Source organism: Purpureocillium takamizusanense, chromosome 2 (assembly GCF_022605165.1).
Source record: "Purpureocillium takamizusanense chromosome 2, complete sequence".
Taxonomy (NCBI): domain Eukaryota; kingdom Fungi; phylum Ascomycota; class Sordariomycetes; order Hypocreales; family Ophiocordycipitaceae; genus Purpureocillium; species Purpureocillium takamizusanense.
In genome coordinates, this window is record NC_063069.1 from 5,659,829 (window position 1) to 5,680,288 (window position 20,460).

At 52.2% G+C, this 20,460-nt stretch overlaps 6 protein-coding genes across 6 annotated transcripts; 2 read left to right on the forward strand and 4 right to left on the reverse strand.

The window, feature by feature from the left end:
• Nucleotides 1–1,187: 1,187 nt before the first annotated feature.
• Nucleotides 1,188–3,090, forward strand: JDV02_003525 (uncharacterized protein; the record flags this gene model as incomplete). Its single annotated transcript, XM_047984656.1, has 6 exons — nucleotides 1,188–1,447; nucleotides 1,500–1,569; nucleotides 1,632–1,730; nucleotides 1,783–1,936; nucleotides 1,991–2,503; nucleotides 2,553–3,090. The coding sequence occupies exons 1-6, from the start codon at nucleotides 1,319–1,321 to the stop codon at nucleotides 3,088–3,090; spliced, it is 1,503 nt and encodes a 500-aa protein (XP_047840630.1). The 5' UTR covers nucleotides 1,188–1,318.
• JDV02_003526 (uncharacterized protein) lies at nucleotides 3,021–5,229 on the reverse strand. The gene is made up of 3 exons (XM_047984657.1): nucleotides 5,184–5,229; nucleotides 4,311–5,121; nucleotides 3,021–4,239 (listed from the first exon to the last, which is right to left on the reverse strand). Exons 2-3 carry the CDS (start codon nucleotides 4,845–4,847, stop codon nucleotides 3,172–3,174), a joined length of 1,605 nt encoding a protein of 534 aa, XP_047840631.1. The 5' UTR covers nucleotides 4,848–5,121; nucleotides 5,184–5,229; the 3' UTR covers nucleotides 3,021–3,171.
• A 595-nt stretch (nucleotides 5,230–5,824) lies between these two features.
• JDV02_003527 (uncharacterized protein) lies at nucleotides 5,825–7,270 on the reverse strand (the record flags this gene model as incomplete). The annotated part of the gene is made up of 1 exon (XM_047984658.1): nucleotides 5,825–7,270. One exon carries the CDS (start codon nucleotides 7,268–7,270, stop codon nucleotides 5,825–5,827), a length of 1,446 nt encoding a protein of 481 aa, XP_047840632.1.
• Nucleotides 7,271–12,370: 5,100 nt separating this feature from the next.
• Nucleotides 12,371–13,109, reverse strand: JDV02_003528 (uncharacterized protein). The gene is made up of 2 exons (XM_047984659.1): nucleotides 12,871–13,109; nucleotides 12,371–12,809 (listed from the first exon to the last, which is right to left on the reverse strand). The coding sequence occupies exons 1-2, from the start codon at nucleotides 12,994–12,996 to the stop codon at nucleotides 12,441–12,443; spliced, it is 495 nt and encodes a 164-aa protein (XP_047840633.1). The 5' UTR covers nucleotides 12,997–13,109; the 3' UTR covers nucleotides 12,371–12,440.
• Nucleotides 13,110–17,438: 4,329 nt separating this feature from the next.
• On the forward strand, nucleotides 17,439–18,491 carry JDV02_003529 (uncharacterized protein; the record flags this gene model as incomplete). Its single annotated transcript, XM_047984660.1, has 1 exon — nucleotides 17,439–18,491. One exon carries the CDS (start codon nucleotides 17,439–17,441, stop codon nucleotides 18,489–18,491), a length of 1,053 nt encoding a protein of 350 aa, XP_047840634.1.
• Nucleotides 18,492–18,945: 454 nt separating this feature from the next.
• Nucleotides 18,946–19,785, reverse strand: JDV02_003530 (uncharacterized protein; the record flags this gene model as incomplete). Its single annotated transcript, XM_047984661.1, has 1 exon — nucleotides 18,946–19,785. One exon carries the CDS (start codon nucleotides 19,783–19,785, stop codon nucleotides 18,946–18,948), a length of 840 nt encoding a protein of 279 aa, XP_047840635.1.
• Between the last annotated feature and the right edge of the window lie 675 nt (nucleotides 19,786–20,460).

The following is a 20,460-nucleotide window of genomic DNA, read 5'->3' on the forward strand; positions in this document are numbered from 1 at the left end:
TTTTAAGAGGAATATCGTCCTTTTATAGATAATTACGTAAGAACTATAGAGACTTTTAGACTAAAAGATCTAGATTAAAAAGCTTAGAGTCTAGGCTCTAAAATATAGGTCTCCTTATATCTTCGTATCTCTCTATTATTAAGTTATTTAGCTCTAAAATATTAGTATTTTAGCTAAGGAGCTAGAGTAGGGGTAGCGAACGCTATAAACTTACTTAAATTAAGAAGTCTAGAATCTAGGCTTTAACGTTAGAATATAGGTCTTCCTATATTTATATATCCCTCTATTATTAAGTAATTTAGCTCTAAAGTATTAGTATTTTAGCTAAGAAGCTAGAGCGGGGGTAGCGAACGCTATAATATAATGGTAATAGTACGGTTAGTCTAGTCAGTCAAGAGAGATAATAGCTATATTGCTAGGTAGGCTATGCATATCGCCATAGAGCTAAGACTGGCGGATCTTAAAGAGCTTAAATGGCTGGGCGCCGGGCGAGCTGTGTGGAGATGTGATATCCCCCTCACGCCGCCGTTACCAGGCGGCTCTTGAGTATGCCGTCGCCGCGCTCAACTTTCACGAGGCCGCCCGCCCCGGCCCCGATCCCCAAGTCCGGCGCGCCAGGGCTCGGCTCGCAGGGGCTTGTGCGCCGCCAAGGCCACTCCCCACGCATCCGGTGGCTCCCCGCAGCATCATCGGCATCGAGGTCATCACAGCACCGTCGCTGGATGCCGACATCGCCTGTGCACAACGTCGCTACTACCATGTTTTTTTTTTCATGGATTTTGTACTTTTGTAGTTTCCCACCCCAAGCCCAATTGTTGTTCGCTTCCAGCCAACGTACTTCGTATCTCGTACTCGCTCGTTTCAACACCACAGCCACACACGCATAAGCCGTAAGAGCGCGGAGATGAACATGGTCTCCGGTTGCTGTCAGCTATGGCCAGGCTACTTGAGATGCCCTTGCCCGACTCGCGGCAAAGCCCACCGATTACCTTAGCTCTCGCCTTCCCCGCGCGTCGTTAGACCACAGTCGCGGCAATCTGGAGATTTTCCACGATACCCCGCACAAAGCTCCGAAGTCTGGGGGTGCACAGGGGCTTACTGCCAGCAACAAACGCCGGCCAATATCCGTCCACTACAGCCAGGAATCGCGGTCACACTGTCGCGGCGATTCTCATGGAGCCGACCACCGGCGTTGACCAATATGACAAAAGAGTAGCGCATACATAACAAGGGCCCCTTTCTTAGACAGCCATCTCAAACAGATTCAGCTTCACGCAGTTCAGCAGCTTTATAAAAACACCAAAGGCAAAAGATCGTCATGTTCAAGGACAATGTGTCCCATCTTGAGAAGCCCGCGCCGACATCGGCTGTCCCTGACCTTAGCGCAGTGGACCAGGAGTTCCTAGACACTGTGTCGGCGAAGCAAGAGGCCAAAATTTACCAAAAGGTAGTGAAACACCGAAACAAGACATGCGCAGCAATGTTCTGACCATGGAAAGCTCGATTGGCGTCTAGTACCGGCATTGAGCATCCTGTACTTGCTGGCCATCATCGACCGGGCCAATATCGGTGCGCCTTGTTTTCTCCACGTGGTCACGGCTTCGCCCTGATAACCGAGTTTATCGCTCTAGGAAATGCGAAGATTGAGGGACTCGAGAAGAGCTTGGGGATGAGTGGCACGGATTACAATGTTGCCTTGGCGGTCTTCTTCGTATCATATGTCATTTTCGGTCAGTGGAGCTCCTGGCATCGTGTCAAACTAGTTCTGGCTGACCCAAACAGATATCCCAAGCAACTATATTCTCAGCAACTTCAAGAGACCATCTATCTATATTGGGTCCCTCGTCATATGCTGGGGCGTGGTTATGACTCTCACGGGAGTTGTTCGGAACTTTGGAGGGCTCTGCGCAACCAGATTTCTCCTCGGCGTTTTTGAGTACGTCGTCTCACTATTTCCCTACCCTCCAGACCTTCCTAACATGAAGTGCAGGGCTGGATTCTTTCCCGGGGCAAACTACATTGTCGGTCAGTGGTACCCACCGCACAAGACACAGACCCGTATTGCCATCTTCTACACGGCCAGCGCGGCGTCTGGTGCCTTTTCCGGCTTGCTGGCGTACCTTATCGCCAAGATGAATGGCGCTGGAGGCTATGAAGGATGGAGGTGGATCTTTATTCTTGAAGGCATAGCCTCCGTCGTTGCGGGGGCAGTCAGCCTCTTTCTCCTGCCCGACTCACCTGCCCTCTCGCATAGATGGTTGACGGCCGACGAGATCCGCTTCTTGGAGCTCAACCACATCAAGTACCGCGGCAGATCCGTTGGCACAAGCCATAAGGTGGAGGCACAGACACTATGGAAGGTCATCAAGGACTGGCAGCTGTACTATCTGGGCATGGTGTTCATGTCGAATACCGTGCCCAACTATGCTCTAAAGTTCACGATGCCGCAAATCATCACGAACATGGGGTTCACGTCCTCCAATGCCCAGCTGCTCACCATTCCGTGGGTTCTGACAGATCCGAAAAGGGGGCACTATGTTGACATGTCGCAGGCCGTACACGGTGGGCGCAATCTCGGGTCTCGTCGCCTCACTATTCGCCGACCGACTCAAGTGGCGAATGCCGTTTATTGTCGGCGCGCAGATTACACTCATTGTCGCGTATGCAATTCTTGTGGCCAAAGCGGAACATATCAAGAGCAACGTCCCACTGTGTTACTTTGCGGTACATCTAGCCTGCGCCGGGCTGTACCCTATTCCCCCGGGTGTCAGCGCTTGGACGGTCAACAACCTTGGGCCTCAGAAGAGGGCGATGGGCGTGGGATTGATGGTCATGATTGGCAGCATTGGGGGAGTTATTGGAAGCTTCATTTACTTGGATCGCGAGAAGCCCAAGTATCCAACTGGGTTTGGCACATCACTGGCGATTGCAGGCGCCGGTGTTGCCTCGTCCCTGATCTTGGAGGTGACATATTGGCGCATTAATAAGAGGAGAGCGGAGATGAGTGAGGATGAAGTCCGATCAAAACACTCCGCTGAGGAACTGGAACAGATGGACGATCGCTCGCCGCTATTTAGGTACAATTTGTAGGGCATCTTTGTGAGAGGTGCAGAATCTACACCGGCCTCGGGGTATTTCACGCCGAGAAATGCCTGCATACATCCTGCCCGCTCAGGGAACAAACGGATCCGATAACAAGGTGGGCAGTTCCAGATCCTCAAACAACCAGAATCCCTCCGACGGTACCAAAGGATCCTCAAATTGGGTCATGTCTTCGTACCCGCATGCAGACACATCCACCAAAGCTCCTTGGCGAAGTTCTATGGAGCTTGAGGGGGGTTTTGGGCCCTGGACCAAGTCTGGAGTTTGGAGCTGATGCGAAATGTCGTCATCAGCCGTCGTGGTGAAATCCCATGATTTCGAATCTCTGGGTGTGACAGCGGCAGCGGTGTCTCCGTGACTCGTCGCAATCCCAAAGCCTATTTCCCACATCCTGCACAGCTCAGGGCCAAAGTTTGTGAAGAAGACGGTCTCTTCCGGAGATAGGATGGGTGGTTGTCTGGAGAGGCGCGGCTGCTGTTGAACTGCTTCTTTGGCTCTGATCAGTCCTCGAAGTGCTCCGTGGGCCGAACCCCAACGCTTGCCAAGCTCCTCGAGTGCTACCTTGACCACATTGAACTCATGCTCCGCCGTCCCTTGCAAAGACCCGTAGCGAAATGAGGTGAGTTGGTTCAGGCCAGTAACGAGTGCATAGAAGGTGAAGACTGGTCCCAGATGGCGCAGTTGATCCCGGCAAATAAACTCCTCAATAATCGCCACGACATACGAGGACGCGACTAGACAAATAGTGGGAGCGGATGCCTGCGCTTTCGGTTTCCGGTTGAGCAAAGCGAGCGAAACAAAGTAAGGGACCGCGAGCTGGCGGGCTTCAAAGCTGTACGGTGCGAGCGTCTGTGCTCCATCGCGCTGGTGGACAATATGCAGCTGTTGGGGTAGTTGCTTGAGCCACCGAAACAAGGCATCTTCGAAACGTTGTCTTGTCGAGGGAGTGAGGGCGTGTCGCCTGTGGGCCTCGGCTATGTCTCCCATTTGTCTGCAAATGGACGCATATGCAATGAACAAGCGAGCTTGGATATTTTGCACGGAAAAGTCTTCCAGGCTCGGTGGCTTCATCGTGCTGTCTTCGAGGTGGATCGTCCTTGGTCGACCAGTCCCCACTGAGATGATGCTATCGCGAATCTGCGCCGCCGACGTGGTCAGTAAGAGCCGACTTCGACCTTGAAGCAAGTCTGGTATCCGTCTACACTTACAACCAACGTCCACCACAGCCGACGCCGAAAGCTTTTAAAGGGCCCGTCTGCCGGCTCCTTGTGAAGTCCCACCTGGTAGGCCAGCTCAACGCCGATGCGTACCCAAAAGCCGCTCGTGTTGACCGAGAACCGTTCGGGCCCGGTCGGGTTCCACCACTGCAAAAGGCACACGGCAACGATGGCAAGGGTGGTGTTCTTCTCGTGTCCATGGAAGAAGAGCGCTCTCGCCCTGTCGTAGAACTCGGGTGATGATGATGATGTGTGTACGAGCGGACTCGACAAAACTCGGCTTCCAGCCAGAAACACGGCTTGCAGCAGCAACAGCGATGGTCGGCGCTGGGCCGTTTCTTCCAACCAACGTCTCTCGACTATTGGGGTCCACGGGTGGCAATGCTCCATGAAAGCGTCGATGAGACTTTCACGCATTGTTCGAGATGGGAGATCAAAAGCCTTTCTGAGTGTCAAGAACCGAATGTCGAGGTGTGGAAGCCCATGTACTGTGTCCAGGCCACTATGGGATGCCTGCAGAGGCTCCATGAACGGCACCTGGTCTCCTAGATACTCGCTTCGGCCATCATAGCTCCTACCGACGCTCGGTATCTCGCAAGCTTTCGGAGCGATTGAGTCCTGCGTGTCTGGGGAACGCGGCGACACGGCCTGTGCTGCAACGTGATGGAGACCTGTGGTGTTGACGTCTGAGGTTACCGTGAGCCCAGTGGCGCCAGATGTGTTTGGCGTGCATGGCTCTGGACCGTCACAGACCCGAGGGCTGGGACTCAGCGTGTAACGCTTGCGCTTCCTTTGATGCGGTCTGGTAGAGATGTCAGGATGCCAGTGAAGGGAAGAATCGCGCAAATGGTCATGGTTGCGGACCTGCATGCGTGATTGCCGAGCCTGCAGTTGGTGCATGGCTGGCCACCTCTTGCCAGGTCACACTTGATCTACATGGAGTAGGTGAGCAGCGCCGTCTCTGTTTCAAAGGGCGGATTCTGACCTTTTTCTTATGGCATATCGAACAAGCTTTGCTCCCTTTGACCTGGTAGGGCATTTCTTGTCTTTGTGGTCCTCTCACAGTCTGGTGGTGGTAGTGCTGAAACCCGGAGGCGGGAGGACATGAAAGTGACACAACGCACTGCGCTCCTGTGTGTTCGGCAACAACCCCCATGTGGCATTATTACATAGTATGCGGGGTAGTCACTTGTTTGTGGGCCAGCTGGTGCCAGCGCCAACGGCAGCTCATTGTGGCTGCTGCCGTCATCGGATCATCGGACCGCTGAGACACAGAGGGTCAACAAGAGGCTCTGCCAAGCTGTGGCTGACGAGCTGCCATCGAAAAGCAGAGAGATTTTCTTCATTGGGCGCAAAGCTTCCCCTTGGCACGGACTACGCCCTGTATTCAGCATAGAGCACGCATTATCCGCTGGTGAGCAGATGTACTGTTGGCTGCTTTGTTCCGAGTGAAAGGTTATTACGGAATGACAGCGTCAATCGCGCTGAGATGTGCCTCATACCCATTACAATCGGGGCTTGTTCACCATAGGGCGGAAACCTTGGGCGGCATCAAGCGGCAACTCCAACCCCCATACAATTCGACAGTCCCATTCCCTCTGCTCTCTTTCCGAGACTCGAATCTCGCTGTGGCCGACCTGCATGACGCCTGGCAAAACGAACTCGCCGAAGCCTCCCTCGCCACGGAGGACCCACCGTTTCGCAACTTCAAATGCAATCTCGTCGCGATCCCGCTCAGCGTCTAGCGCTAGTAAGACACCGCTAATGAGCCACCCTAAAGTAAACATTTGCTGCCGTCCATGTGCTAGGGCTGCTCCGATGTTGCTCTTGTAGGCGGCAAGGTCATCGAAAAACTTGGAAGACGAATGTCCCAGGCTGCTCTTGAGGTCTGGATCGGTTATTTTCTCAATGGCCTGTCGCATCCAGCCGGCGACGATGTCGAGGTGATCCCGGTTCAACACGTGTCGGACAACCTCGCTAGCCAGCACATTGGTTGTCCCTTCCCACGTCATGTTGGCAGCAGTGTCGCGAAACAAGCGAGAAATGTTGAACTCGGGGTCGTCGGGATCATCTAGATAGCCCACGCCGCCTAAGGCTTCCTGGCATTCCTGCAGGGCCAACGTGGCAACCTTGCAAATGATGGCTTTGGTGGTGGCTGTCAGCGTTCGGAGAAGTACCTCTGTGTGCCGCCCTGGGTCTGGGAGAGGAAGATGTGCGACGGATGCCGACTCCGGAAACCCGTAATCTGTAAAGCTGAGTAAGGATGTCGTAAAGAAGGCCAACTGCATCGCACCATGATGCTTGACTTCCAGATTTGACAGAAGCCTTACGTGCATCGGAAAAGTCCAGAGAGGCTGATCTAGGACCTGGCGAGCTTTTGCAAAGGACTTGGCAATGTGCATTGCCCGTCTCCAGCAGGACAGGGCGGTGATGAAGTTGTGAGTTCTTGTGACATTGAGCAGCAGCGCAATGGTCGAAATTCCCTTGTCCTTTGGGCCAATCATCCAGGCGCGAGCGTCCCTCAGTTCAATTTCGGCTGTTGGAAGTTCCTTGGTGCCCATTTTATTCTTCATTCTGTGTATCCTGGCTCCATTTGTCGTTTCAAACTGTTTGCCGTTTGCTCCAGAACACGTAGTCCTGGTCGGCGCCAGGAACAGACTGAGCTCCCCGGAATCGGTCTTGGCCAATATCAGAGCCACGTCGCAATCAGCCGCAGAAGCGAACCACTTGAAGCCAGAGAGGAGATAGTCCCCCTCATCGATGCGGCCGATTGTGCTTGATTTGTTGGGCAGGGGCGAGTGCACGGCAACGGTCTCGGAGTTACGAACATCGCTGCCGCCTGGGCGCTCTGTCATCCACTGGCTGGAGACCCAGGCGTCCTCACGGGAGATGAGCTTCCTGAAGACCTCGTGAAAGGGATGCTCATCAGGCAAGCCAGGTAAGTGACGCATGACCAAGCGAGCGGCGCCGCTTGTCATGGACACTGGACAAGATCGCACCCCCGAGGACGCAGAAAAAATGTAGTTACTGCGACTGTAAGCGTTGATTTGCCAAAGCGGGTTGGGTTGATGCACGTACAAAGAATGTTGCACCAGCCTGCGAAAAGCCCCAAACTCGGGTTCATATCCCAATGAGACAACGCTGGGCATCGTTTAGGGTCATGGAAGACAGGATGAGGAAATGACTGTGTGCTAGTGTCTTACCCGCTTCTCGTGCCCCATTGACCAAGTCTTTTCCATCCCTCCGAGGTGACGAGCTTGTCATAGGGATATCTCCTACCCCACGCATCGTACTGCTTCAGATATGGCTCTTCCTTTTCGGAGTTAGCGATCCAGTTGTGTACAGTGTCAGACACTGCTTCGTCGCCGAACTGTATCAATCCAGGGAGGACGTTTTTGACAAGCGCAGGCCCCAAATAAGAGTATAGCACACGCTGGAAATACGCGTCTGACGTTACTGGGTTTGCAAGTGGCGCAGGATGCAGCCGGTACCCCGTGTCCACTGTTGAAGGGTTCATTCTTTCAGTATCTTTACGCGTACAAAGCTAATATTGGCACTTTGTGTGTTGGTGCATTTGTGGTCAAATTATATGGCTATTGTCCGCTGGCGATTTTCTCCGGAGATTTCTGTGCCGAGCGGAAACTCCGAAATTCGCCGTGCCTATTCGGCGATTTTCGGCATTATTCTTGCACACGCGCGGTGCGTCTTGTACCGGGAATTGCCTCATGTCTTGCGGAAGTATTTTACTGACACTTAATATCATGAGTTGCCAACGTAATTGGACCGGAAGTACAGACATCATGGCGAAATCAGAAAAGGTCGTCCAAACCGCCCAGTCCGACGCGGCGCCGAAGCCCATATGGGAGCCATGCGCACCCCATGACTCCATTCCCATGAATCAATATCGAGCGCATATTAATGGGAAATTTAATGTCAGCCTGAAGAACTCTCAGGAGCTTCAAAAATGGTCGGTCTCTTTCCCACAGGAATTCTGGATCGATTTATGGTCTTACGTTGGCATTGTGCCGGACCTGCCCCCGACGACCACGCGCGCATATGACCCAAACATACCAATCAATAAATTTCCGCAGTTCTTTGAGGGATCTGTCATCAACTATGCCGAGAATGTCTTGATCCAGCCTCAGCTGCACGATGACGCTTTGGCGTTGATTGGATTACGTGAGGGGCAAGGCTTGGAGGGTGAGCGAAAGTCGTGGGCGGAACTGCGTGAGCAGGTCAGGATCATCCGGAGTGCCCTTAAGAGAAGTGGCATCAAGGAAGGAGACCGGGTTGCGGCTCTTATTTCCACCTCAGTCTGGTCGGTGGCCATATTCTTAGCCGCTGCAAGCTTGGGCGCAATATACACCTCCATTGCGTCTGACCTAGGCGATGATGTAAGTTTTAAGCCAACGGAAACAAATGACTTTTGGCATTATATGTTAATCCCGGTATAGGGATGTGTTTCACGTCTGAAGCTTATTGGCGCATCGATCTTGTTTGCCGACAGCCATGTCACGTACAAAGGCCGCCAGCGGGAAAATGTGACCAAGATTTCTTCCATCCTGTCTCGGTTGCCTACCAAGCCAATGGTGGTCATGATACATCTTCATGGCAATACAGAACACAGTTTTACGACCATGTCTGACTTTCTGTCCTCATCACAACGGTCAGATAAGCTTGAGTTCAAGAGATTGCCCTTCTCCTTCCCTCTCTACATCCTCTATTCTAGTGGCACGTCCGGACCACCGAAATGCCTTGTCCATCAACACGGAGTCATACTGCAACACAAAAAGGTCTCGATGCTCCACAACTCCCTCAAGCCTGGAGAGGTTGTCTTTCAGTATTCCAGCCCTTCTTGGGTCTTATGGAACATCATGATTGGCCATTTGTCGGTTGGCGCCACACTTGTTCTCTACGACGGCTCGCCGACCTTTCCCGCGCCCGCGCATATGCTAGATATTGTGCAACGACACAACGTGGCCTACTGGGGTGTATCACCTCGCTATCTTCAGCAACTAGAGTCTAGCGGTGTGCTACCGAAGAACTCTCTCAGCAGCGCTGCGCTGCGGATGGTGCAAACGGGGGGAGCACATCTGGCCGCCGCCCAATACCACTGGTTCTATCAGGTCTTCCCTCGCACCATACACCTCACCAGCGTCACTGGAGGCACTGATATTGCGACATCATGGATAGGTACTGACCCTGCCGGCCCATTGTATCCGGGCGAGCTACAGCTCCCAATACTGGGCCACGACATCGATATCGCGGACCCTATAACCGGCGAGTCCGTGAAACATCTTGGCCGCGCTGGCGAGATGATATGTCGACAGCCTTTTCCTTCGATGCCAGTGTATATGTGGGGAGATGAAGGGAACAAGTTGTATGCGGCAAGCTACTTTGAACGGTTCGAATTTCCTTGCTGGGCCCAGCACGACTGGGCAAGCTTTAACCCTTTAACTAGTGGATCCCAGATTCACGGTAGGAGGTAAGAGGAACAAAGCGGCTCCCTCTTTGACTAATTTACTTTAGTAGCCAGATGCTAATCATTTGCCCAGTGACGGCGTTCTCAACCCTCAAGGGATCCGTTTCGGCTCGTCGGAGATCTATTCCATCACGGAAGCCCATCCATTCACTGACATTATCGATACGACACTGTGCGTCGGAAGGAGACGCGAAGGCCTCGATAACGATGAGTCCGTCTTCCTCTTCGTCATAATGCGTGAGGGATGTCGCTACGATGGCACGGTGGGAGAGAATTTGCGTGAAGCCATTCGCTCGGGTCTTACTGCGCGACATGTGCCACGCTTCATTGTACCAGTCCCCGAGATACCCCTGACGGTGAATGGCAAGAAGATTGAAACATTGGTCAAACAAATTATCAGCAACGGCAAGATTCCTCAGCGTCTCAGCTCGACTGTGGCAAACCCTCATTGCTTGGATTATTTTACGCGTTACTATATTCTTGAAGAGAAAGGGCTTCGGGCTCGGCTCTGAGCTCATACAGCAAGAATTGGCGAATATAGATCCTGGGATCAACCTAATATGGAACTGATGGCATGTCTCCGGCACCCACGACGTTGTGTGCGGCGTCGTCTACACCAGAGCAGCGCTAGGTAGTTTGTCAGGGTGTCAGACTCCTCTACGAGCTCACTGAGAAACCACTATTCACCATTTCCCAAACGAGACCTTTCTGGATGACACACACGGTTTATGTTTTGCAATTGTCTCGTTCAAACCTGGCTGGCACGAAGGGTGGCTATAGCGCTAGCTCATTTGACGAATATGCGACGGTAACAAAGATATCGCCAGTTAAGTTGTAACTCCCGCCTGTACCGCCAGCCCCCCGGCAAAACAGCTACTTAATCGCTTGAAGCTGGTATTGATTCAAACACTTCCCGTCGTCGGCCAAACACAGCTCTCCCCCAGTACTGTATTTGCCTGCGGAAGTGTCCATGCATGACCAAATGATGGCCTCCATGGCGTCGAAGCAGCACAGCCTCGCCTCATCCCAACTACCATCGTCGTAGAATCTGAATCCGTAGGCGTGGCGTTCCCTAACGGGCGCTAGATTTGGGTGTCCCTCCGTCTCGCAGATCTGGGCTCTCACGTCCCAGACGGTATTCCAAATATCCTGTGGCCAGGGATCGTGGTTGTCGCCAAAGCACCTCACTCTCCATCGTAGCTCGTCAAGAGAGTGGGTAGGACAGCCGGCGAGCCCCGTCCAAGAAAGGCTGAGCAGTACCGTAGCACTGTATACCCATGATCGTGCGAACATCTTACTGTTTTTAGTCAGTCAGAAAAAAAGAATGATCCGGCAGCCGAGAATTGTTTTCGGATGAGCTTGGCTTACTTCAAAGTTGTCTTGGCTAAAAGATGAAGTGGAATGAAGCTTTCTATGAAAGACGCGAGAGGACGTGTAGCAGGAAATGGGCTTTGCTCGTCATATTAATACTTCGCAGGTTGTACAATTTCGTCGCAGTTTTCCACCCAGACTTTTCTGGGAGGTCACGCCGTGCTGCATATGCAAGTGTCGGAACGATTCCTCAATGTCCATTGCGGATGTCCTCAAAGCCGTCGTGGTCAACTATTTGGGTCAATGCAAGCTAGTTATGCAATACGCGCTTCCCGTAGCGCTGAGGATCGCCATCTAGAGTATGAAAGATTCCAAAAAAAGTAAGCAGAAGCTACGCCTCAACGTTCGGCCCTTGTATATAAGCCCATGATGATTCCTAAGGAAAGCAGCTAAAGTCTTACTAAAGCAGGGATACTATGATACGTCGCTCCTTGCAAGTGGAAACAGACTAAAATCACACCGCTCACCGTGATGCATAGAAGGGTTCGCAAAGCGCTAGCTATGACCAAGGAGATGACTTGCGCCTATTCGTCTCTGGAAACACCTCGCCATAGCCATACCGACATTGGTCTTTGAGGTGACGATCGACTCGTGCTATAGGAAGCTTACGGCAGGTGGTCGGACCCGCCACGGAATGTTCCTTTCAACAGCGTGAGCGTTATCATGCGAGTGTTGTATATAAAGTATAGGTGCCGTCTATCAAATGAAGATGAAAAGTCTCTGATCACCAACTCGCTTCTCCAACTTTCGACTCTTATACCTATTGCACTATCTCATCATGCGCATCCAAGCTTTACTCCTTACGGTGGCGGCCTTGATGCCGTCAGTCATGGCCCTCCCAGAGTCGGCCAGCCTTTGCGACAACCTTTGCCCGGGCAACTGCCTCCCGCGTCCAGGAAGCGGCACGGAATGCTGCATCGACGTCGTCAACAACCCGAGCAGCTGCACCTGCAATGGATGCCGCTTCATCCCCCCCCAGGGCACCTATGGACAGGCCCAGTGCTGCTCCCCTATTACTTAGTGTAGTAGGGTTTCAGCTTCTCCTCTGCACATGGACATGGACATGAAAACAGGCACACGAGGCATACAAGCCGGGGGATATTGACACGGACGGAAGAGGATGCTCAAGGCTTGGTCACTGTAAAGACAGGTTCTTCTTGACGCGGGTTCATGTTTTCTGGGACAATTTCTATAGACTCTGATGCCGAAACTAGAGAGCTAAAAAGAGCGACTTGATGTCGACAACATTTCTACCAGCCAAGTTAAGCTTACTCGTCGCTTACCTTGAGGCCCCAGATATACGTGCCATTCTGCCGACTGCTCGCTCCAGGGGGTGGCAGTTCCGCCTTGCGGGAGCTGAGCAGATCTATGATTGCCTGGTCCGATGCACCCTGGGTGCAAGTGCGCTTCGATTTCAACATTCCACTGGCAGTCATTGTTTGGAGTAGAAATGCCAGCTGTGGCATATACCCATGCTCCCTTTCGGGTGCAGCCTCACTTGCAACACCAGTAACGAGTTCGTGCACATTGCATAGTATCTTCCGCAGTCGTGTATTCTCCTCTTGGAGTTCGGTCAATCGTCTTTCATTTTTTAGCTGATGCCTCTTTTGCGCCTGTCGCATCTGCTCCCGCCGTTGCTTGTAGAGGTTTCATCGTCAGCGAGGCCCGGTGTACATACTGTTGTATTTGATGTCGTACCTGGACAACAGTTGTTCCAGTCTCTAGCCTTGGCCGTCCGCGTTTCTGACCGTCACGATTCTTTGCTGCATTACGAATACCGCTTGTGTCCAACTCAATCTTGGCGTAGGTTGCGATGCCGGCCATGGTTACGCCGATGTAGTGGTGGTCGGCGTCGCTCAGCCCGGATGAGCCGCGATAGCCTTATACGTGGAGCTTGTTATCTTCTAGCACATGCCGCACGCTAATAAGGCGGTGATGGTCGGGCTTGATCAGTAACGCAGATCGCGAGGTCGGATGCTACCCTGATGACAAACAAAGAGCGATTTCTGGTGTGGAGCCGCCGAGGGTTGGGGCAGTTTGCGGGTCCGCCAACGCGCGCATGATCGAACATGGGTCCACGGCGCGCGAACCGACTCCACCGACTTAATAAGTCTCCTTGACAGTCTTGTTCGGCCCACACCGCACGGTTCTCGAGATTGATCAGCTGAGCTTGCCACCTCGATGCAATTACTATCGTCAGATATTTTACTCGACGATGGAGGAGAAAGTTCTGGTCGGTCGGAAAGGCATTCCAAGCCATGGGTGACCGACAGGTAGCTTTGCGTATAAAGACCTAGCCTGTTTCTTCCGGCTCTACGGTAGGTGCATGTATTGCTATCATACCATACAAAAAATGCGATCATTTGCTACCATGGCTCTCTACGCATGGCTTTTTGCTCCCTTGGCGTTAGTCACTCTTGCCAATGCCATTCCTCTCGCCACTACCTTAGAGGCGTCAACCCCCAACCACATGGCTCGGACCGTCTACCAGTTTGCAAATGGTACCTGGGTCGAAAATATCATCTCGCGTCCAAACGGCAACTTGCTCGTCACGCTTCTAGATCGACCGGAGTTATATGAAATCGATCCGCGAAGCTCGAACTCAGCAAGGCTTATCCATCGATTTCCCGGGTACATCGGTCTGCTCGGAATTTCAGAAATTGCCAATGACCACTTTGCGGTTGCTAGCGGGAATTACACAGGGGCTTCAGGTCCTATTCCAAAATCGTTCTCGGTCTGGAAGGTCGCTCTGAAAGACCAAGGCGAAGCCGAGGTTTCTAAGATCGTTGATATACCAGAAGCGCAGTTTCTGAATGGAATGACGACACTCAACTCAGAAGGAAACACAGTTCTCGTGAGCGATAGCACCCGCGGAGTGATCTATCGCGTCGACATCCAGGCGGGGAAATACTCTATTGCGCTACGCGACGACACGTTTAAACCGGAAGCGAACGCCAGTCTACCAATCGGCATCAACGGTATTAGGGTCCACCAAGAATACCTATACTATACCAACACAGAAAGACAGCTCTTTGGTCGCACACCGATTAACCAAACCACCGGAGAGGCTATTGGCCCATACGATGTGATTGGCATTGACTTCATGCCAGATGATTTTGCCATCGATGCCGAGGACAGGGCGTACATTGCTGCCGGTTTCGTAAACGAGTTATTCAGAGTTGGGCCGTATGGCAAAACAAGGTTAGTAGCTGGAAAGACGAATTCTACATTAGTGTCTGGGGCTACTTCTGCAGCCTTTGGAAGGACATGGCTGGACAAGAACGTACTTTATGTTTCGACATCCGGCGGTCAAGCATCACGTCTAGATGGTATATCTGTGGAAGGAGGAAAGATAGTTGCGTTGTATGTATAGTTTCGGTTATCTCTAAATAGATACTATCGCCTCCTGCTAGCCGACAAGATATGATACCCGTGGCATTTTTTAATTTTGGCTTTGAGATGGCCTCTTTGGCAAATAGACAATCGCATATTCATCTCTCTCCCCGCCGAAGGTCTACACGAAGTCGAATAGCGGCAACATGTTCTGGGTTCGCCTGTTGCGTGGACGAAGGTTCGACTACTACTAGGCGCTTGGGTTGATCACGGACCTCGGGTCTCCACTGATAATTGACTTATTTCGACCTTAAAGGCTGTGATGCGACTTGGCTCCGGGCTCTCTACTTTCTGGTCTGTATCTTGGTATTCCACAATCGCAATAAATCCTGAGATAAGAGGAAGATTCGGCAGCAAGGCTAATAATGACCATGTCTACACTTTACGGCGGAGGCAAACAATTGTTTTGACTATTAGCCTTCGATCCTTAATCATAAAGGCGTGTTTGTTGCATTGGGCTAGTGTATCGTAACAATCCTAAGCCTGTAGAGAAACTACGATTTGAGGTTCGTTCATATATGAAGAGCTCATCATAGTAAGGGCACTCGGCTAATTTAGATGTGATACAGTTTTTAATAGCTCCCATCACTGAAATTGTATTCTTAAATACCCACTTGTTCTCGAAGAAACTCTAGCTGCGTTTCAATGTTCTTGTCAAAGGCGTCGCCCAAATAGATATCAAAATGCCCAGCATCTTCTAAGTAAAACATTTTCTTCGGTTCGCGGGCTTTGCCAAACGCCACCAGCTGAGAGGACGTGGACACTAGCACATCTTTCCCAGGGATGACCATAAGCAGTGGTGTTGGCGAGATCCGATGAATCATTGCTTGCGCCTCGAACTCTAGCATATGCAGCTGAGTTTGCGAAGTCACAAAATTCTCCCACCTTCCCCCGCATTCGTATTGGCCGCGCATGATGTCGTAGGCGTGTAAACCGGGAAACATAACTTCCTCGGACCCGGTCTCGGCAGCCTGCCGAGTCGAAGCTATAACTGGCACGCGGCTAGCCTGTGAGCCAGCCGCAATGAGGGTCCTATCCTCTAACACCGCCGAAATCCGATCTTGGAACGCGATGGATCGTGTTTCGCCCGAGACTGCCGGCGCTTGTACTATGACTGCTTTGATGCGTTTGTCTACAGCAGCGGCATAGATAGCGTTGCCTCCGGAGAAACTGGTGCCCCAGTACACCACCCGTGAGATGTCCACGCAGGGAAGCGTCACCGCAAAGTTGAAGGCATCATAGTAATCCGTTTGCTGTAGAGAAGGGTTTGACTCTTGCCGTGGAAACCCATCGCTATCTCCCCAATTGCGGTTGTCGTATAACAACACAACGCATCCGGCTTCATGGAATCTCGACGCGAATGCAGGTAACAGAAAATGACGGATACCCGCAAGCTGGCTTGTCAACTCGGATGCCAACTAGCGTTACTATGGAAATACTCACGCCATGTGACATGATTACGCATGGTGACGCTTGTTGGCGAGGATATAGCCATCCTCTAAGTGTAGTGCCATCAGAGGCACTAAATTCGATGCTCTTCCGAGGCAAAGCCATTAGGAATAGTCGGTCAAAAGATTTCTGGATGGAAGATATACAGTGGTAGTCCACGCTGGAAAAGGCCCAAGAGCATATTTATTGAGAAAGCTGGCTGCATCGGACCCGGTTAATCACGCATTCTACCTGACTTTGTGTGTTTGCCCGGGCAATGGCGGTTCCGGGCCGAGGCCAGACTTTAAGAGCGCCGCATTACTAATATCGCCTGTTTCTGCTCTAAGCTAGCTGCGAAACACCCACAGTAACCGGAAAACAGAACTAGGGTTTTGTCGGTACTAGGGGCAGCGAAATGGCTACTACACCGCACATGAACCCGCACGTCGATAGCCCATCAACCGATTCCCAAACGCAGGAACCGAATCGCAGCGTACCATCGCGCAAGGGACTCGCTTCAGGGGTCGCCCGAAGATCTGCGGCGCTGGAGGTAGATTCTTGCAGCCACGGCAGGAGCATGATCCGGCATCACTAATCAAGTGAACAATTGCATTACTGGGCGAGTAAACTAGGATCTCACCATACACGCATACAGGAGCGTTAAACGAGCTGCGTGTCTCACTGATTCACAAAAGAGACTTGAGTATGTGAAGTGGGCAGAACAGGAGCGGACAAATGTCGCAAACAATACATTCACGCAAGTTTCACTCACACCTCATCTTTTTTTTTCGTGACACCATTCTGTGCCGTGATCCACACTATTTGTCTAGCAGCCATGCAAAGTAACCACCCTCCACCCCGCGAGGGGACCCGCCAACCCCGCCAACCCCGCCAACGTCATCGTACTGCGCCGCGGCTCGAGATAAGCAATTGGGTTGACGGAAAGAGATAAAATGGAGAATGATTATTCATTGCCGAGGTGGCTATTGCTTATTCCGTTCCGTGGCGTGCTGTTTCGGACCAAGAGGCTAATAAAAGCGGCCCACCGCAACCTCCGCCAGCGGTTGAAATAAGAGTGTGGGGATGAGGTTTACTCAATGCCGAGGTGGGTCTTCGGCCCCTTGGCGGATGCCGTTTGTCAGCTGTCAACCAAAAACACTGTTCGCGCGTCAGTAGTATATGGGTATTCCAAGGTGTTCTCGTAATGATGAATGTGTGTCAACCTGCATAGATGCTCAAATCACCCGCCATCTTCGCACGCGCAGTCGCCAACACTTCGTATGAGGTGCCTCAGCTATAAAATACATCAAATGAGCTTTATACCCAAACGAGTGTTCACGCTGTCCAGGCAAAAAGCTCCATTACAACTTGCAATAAACTGTCGCCAGCCCAGCTACCAGCACGTAATCACAAGATCTTACGTTCGCACTGCAAATCCAGATACGATGGCTGTTCAGAGCGCCGTTGTAATAGAGCGACAAGGGGCTGCGCAACTCGTGCACGACCGACCCGTTCCTAAACTACGAGATGATTACATTCTGGTCAAGACGGCGGCCGTAGCCGTCAATCCAACCGACTGGAAACATATACAAAGCTTGGTGCAGGTACCGGGTCCGCTAGTCGGGTGCGACTACGCCGGGACGGTTGTTGAGGTTGGCTCAAAGGTCACAAAGGCATTCAAGAAAGGCGACCGCATCTGTGGTTTTGCGCATGGTTCAAATGCTGTCCAGCACGAAGATGGAACTTTTGCAGAATATATCGTCGTTAAAGGCGACCTGCAAATCAAGGTCCCCGAGAACCTTAGCTTTGAGGAAGCTGCCACGCTGGGCGTAGGCATTACGACGGTCGGACAAGGCCTGTATCAGGAACTCAAACTGGCGCCCCCAGCTTCTCCCACCACGACGGGGCAACAAATTTTGATCTATGGAGGAAGCACCGCAACTGGCAGCTTGGGCATCCAGTACGCTAAGCTCTCTGGCTATACGGTGTTAACGACTTGCTCTGCACGAAACTTCGAGTTTGTCAAATCACTTGGAGCTGATGCAGTCTTCGATTATAACGACGAGCATTGTGCGGCAGACATTCGCAAGTTTTCGCAGAGTAGACTCGCCTTGGCGTGGGATACGGTCTCCCTCGCTTCGTCTGCTGCAATTTGCGCCAACGCACTAACCACTGCGCCTGGTTCGAAGTACGCTGCCCTCCTTCCAGTTGATCTGGGTCGGGGGGACGTCGAAGTCTCTGTCACCCTCGCGTATACTGCTCTAGGCGAGAGCTTCACATTCGGCGCACGCGAAATCCCGGCCAGCACTCCCGACTTTCAATTCGCAAAGACTTTCTGGGAGTCCAGTCGCAACCTCCTGCAGGAGGGCAAAATCAAGGTCCATCGTCCAAGAGTTGGAAAAGGATTGAGCGGTGTCCTCGAAGGGCTGGAGCTCCTAAAGTCCAACAAAGTCAGCGGGGAGAAATTGGTTTATGTGCTGGATATCGGGAAAGATTAGATTCCAAAGCAGTATTTCGCAAAAATATAACCACACTGTCGCGTCGTTGCAGCATGGCCTCGTCACTGGCCTTGATGCCACGGAGGCTCTTAGCTCTAGTATCATCACAGCATGTATATGTTTTGGAGGCATTATATTGGCTCCGTCTTAACAGTTGGCAAGTATGTCGTGCATGGCGACATATCCGCCTAATTGACGAAGGTAGAATAAGCGTCATCGAGCCCCGCGGGGTCCACGTTGCCACGGCCGGGTGGGAGCTGTTAGCTTCTCCCGCACCGCTGCAGATGAGAACTGCCGCTGTTCATTCTTCATGCGCAAAATTGCTATTTTCCCTCGCCCACCCACAAACTGAAGTAGCCCGACGAGGACCAGGATAACCACCACCACCGCATGCAATTAAATCGGTGGAGACAATATAAATTGCTAACTGCTTAAACTCTAGTCGCCGACGACATTACTTCTTCACAAGTATGGCTCCGGCCCACGCTGATCCGGGATTGAGCCGCCCCGGATACAATTGAAGGATGCGGTTGTATAACTCTTCCGCTGTACTCGTCTCCTCGCTCAGTCGGTCAAAGGCTTCAAGATAGGCCTTTGTCTCTGCAATTGCACTTGGATCAAACCCTCTGCTGGGGTCGCTGTGGCCCCCAACAACGCTGCGAGGGTGGAGGGCAGCAATCTTGTCCAGCGCAGCGATCCACTCAAGTCGTGATTCTTTGCTTCCAGACTCTCCTAGATAAGGGTGGGTATTGGCATACACCGCATCGCCGGTCACAGCGAGACCGATAGAAGGAACCCAGAGCGTCGTGCTGTCATTGGTGTCGGTGTGACCAGTCTTTACTACCAGGAGCTTCTCCCCCTCGATTTCTAGCTCGGGCTCAGTCAATGGCTCGGCGACTCTGAGATCGGTGGGAATCTGGCCAGGGAAGAGCTTGTTCCAAAGACTTTCGAGCCTCTGCGGAGATATCTCGCCCTTCATGCGAGCCACAACCTCTGGGGTGGCAACTACCTTTGCCTGTGGGAACGCCTGTTGGAGCAGTCCGCTGCCAAAAAAGTGGTCGCCGTGAGCGTGAGTGATGTAAATATGTGTAACGTTTTTGCCCATTGCCACCGCCCAATCCAGGAGCTCTTTACCCGCGTCTTCCGTCAACTGCGTGTCGACGAGAACTGCATCTTGAGCGCCAAAAATCATTGTCGACGTGGTAGGCACCCACTTAAGCTCATCGTGCCCCGGCGGCCCAGATCGGGTGACGCTTGGGCGTTTGCTGTAGAACACTTCGAAGTTGAGACCCATGATGGCACAAAGTAGATGTCGCATCTGATTGTGGCTTCTAAATGTAGGCGACTATGGCGGCGAAAAATATGAGGACGTAGCAGAAATCGGCCGCTCTATATAAACTGGCCTCGGCGACATGGCATTGCGACAATCTCGATATGCGGTCAGCAGGACGCGTTCCGTGGAGGCGGGACCCACTTATGCGAGTTCCAGGAAGACGAGCCTTTGCAGCACGATCGGGCCTCGGCAGAGTAGACATTGGTCAGCATCGTCCGCTGCCTTATTGACTCGACATGGCTAACGTAAGCCATGGCCGAGGACTTACAACATTTGCTTTTTGGTATTGTACATCTTCAGGTCAATGTCTATCACGACTAGGCACGGGATTGACTTGCTGGCCCTGCCTGTGTGCCTGGCATGACGCTGCAGCTACAACGAGAGGGCCCACATGCGCAAAAGATTAGAAATACAAATATACCCGAGATTGCTACTCTAGAATGTAGTCTGGGCACCAGTAGCAGTTGGTAGTGTTAGTGCGATCCATTGCAGGTCTCCACTCGAGATATAACGCCACGCGAGCGATTCCTGCTCTATCCACGGCCCAAACAAACTCCGTTAAAAGCAGGACGTGGCCAGAGTGAGCTAATTCTCGCTCGATATAATGATTATGACGTGAGAGGCATAATGCGGTGC

Bases quoted from the DNA above. Each gene is read 5' to 3' on its own strand.
- JDV02_003526 (XM_047984657.1), bottom strand. From the start codon at position 4,847: ATGGAGCCTCTGCAGGCATCCCATAGTGGCCTGGACACAGTACATGGG. The intron at 4,240-4,310 runs GTAAGTGTAGAC...TCGGCGGCGCAG, and splicing joins GGCTGTGGTGGACGTTGGTT to ATTCGCGATAGCATCATCTC.
- JDV02_003528 (XM_047984659.1), bottom strand. From the start codon at position 12,996: ATGGCCGGCATCGCAACCTACGCCAAGATTGAGTTGGACACAAGCGGT. The intron at 12,810-12,870 runs GTACGACATCAA...AACCTCTACAAG, and splicing joins CTGGAACAACTGTTGTCCAG to CAACGGCGGGAGCAGATGCG.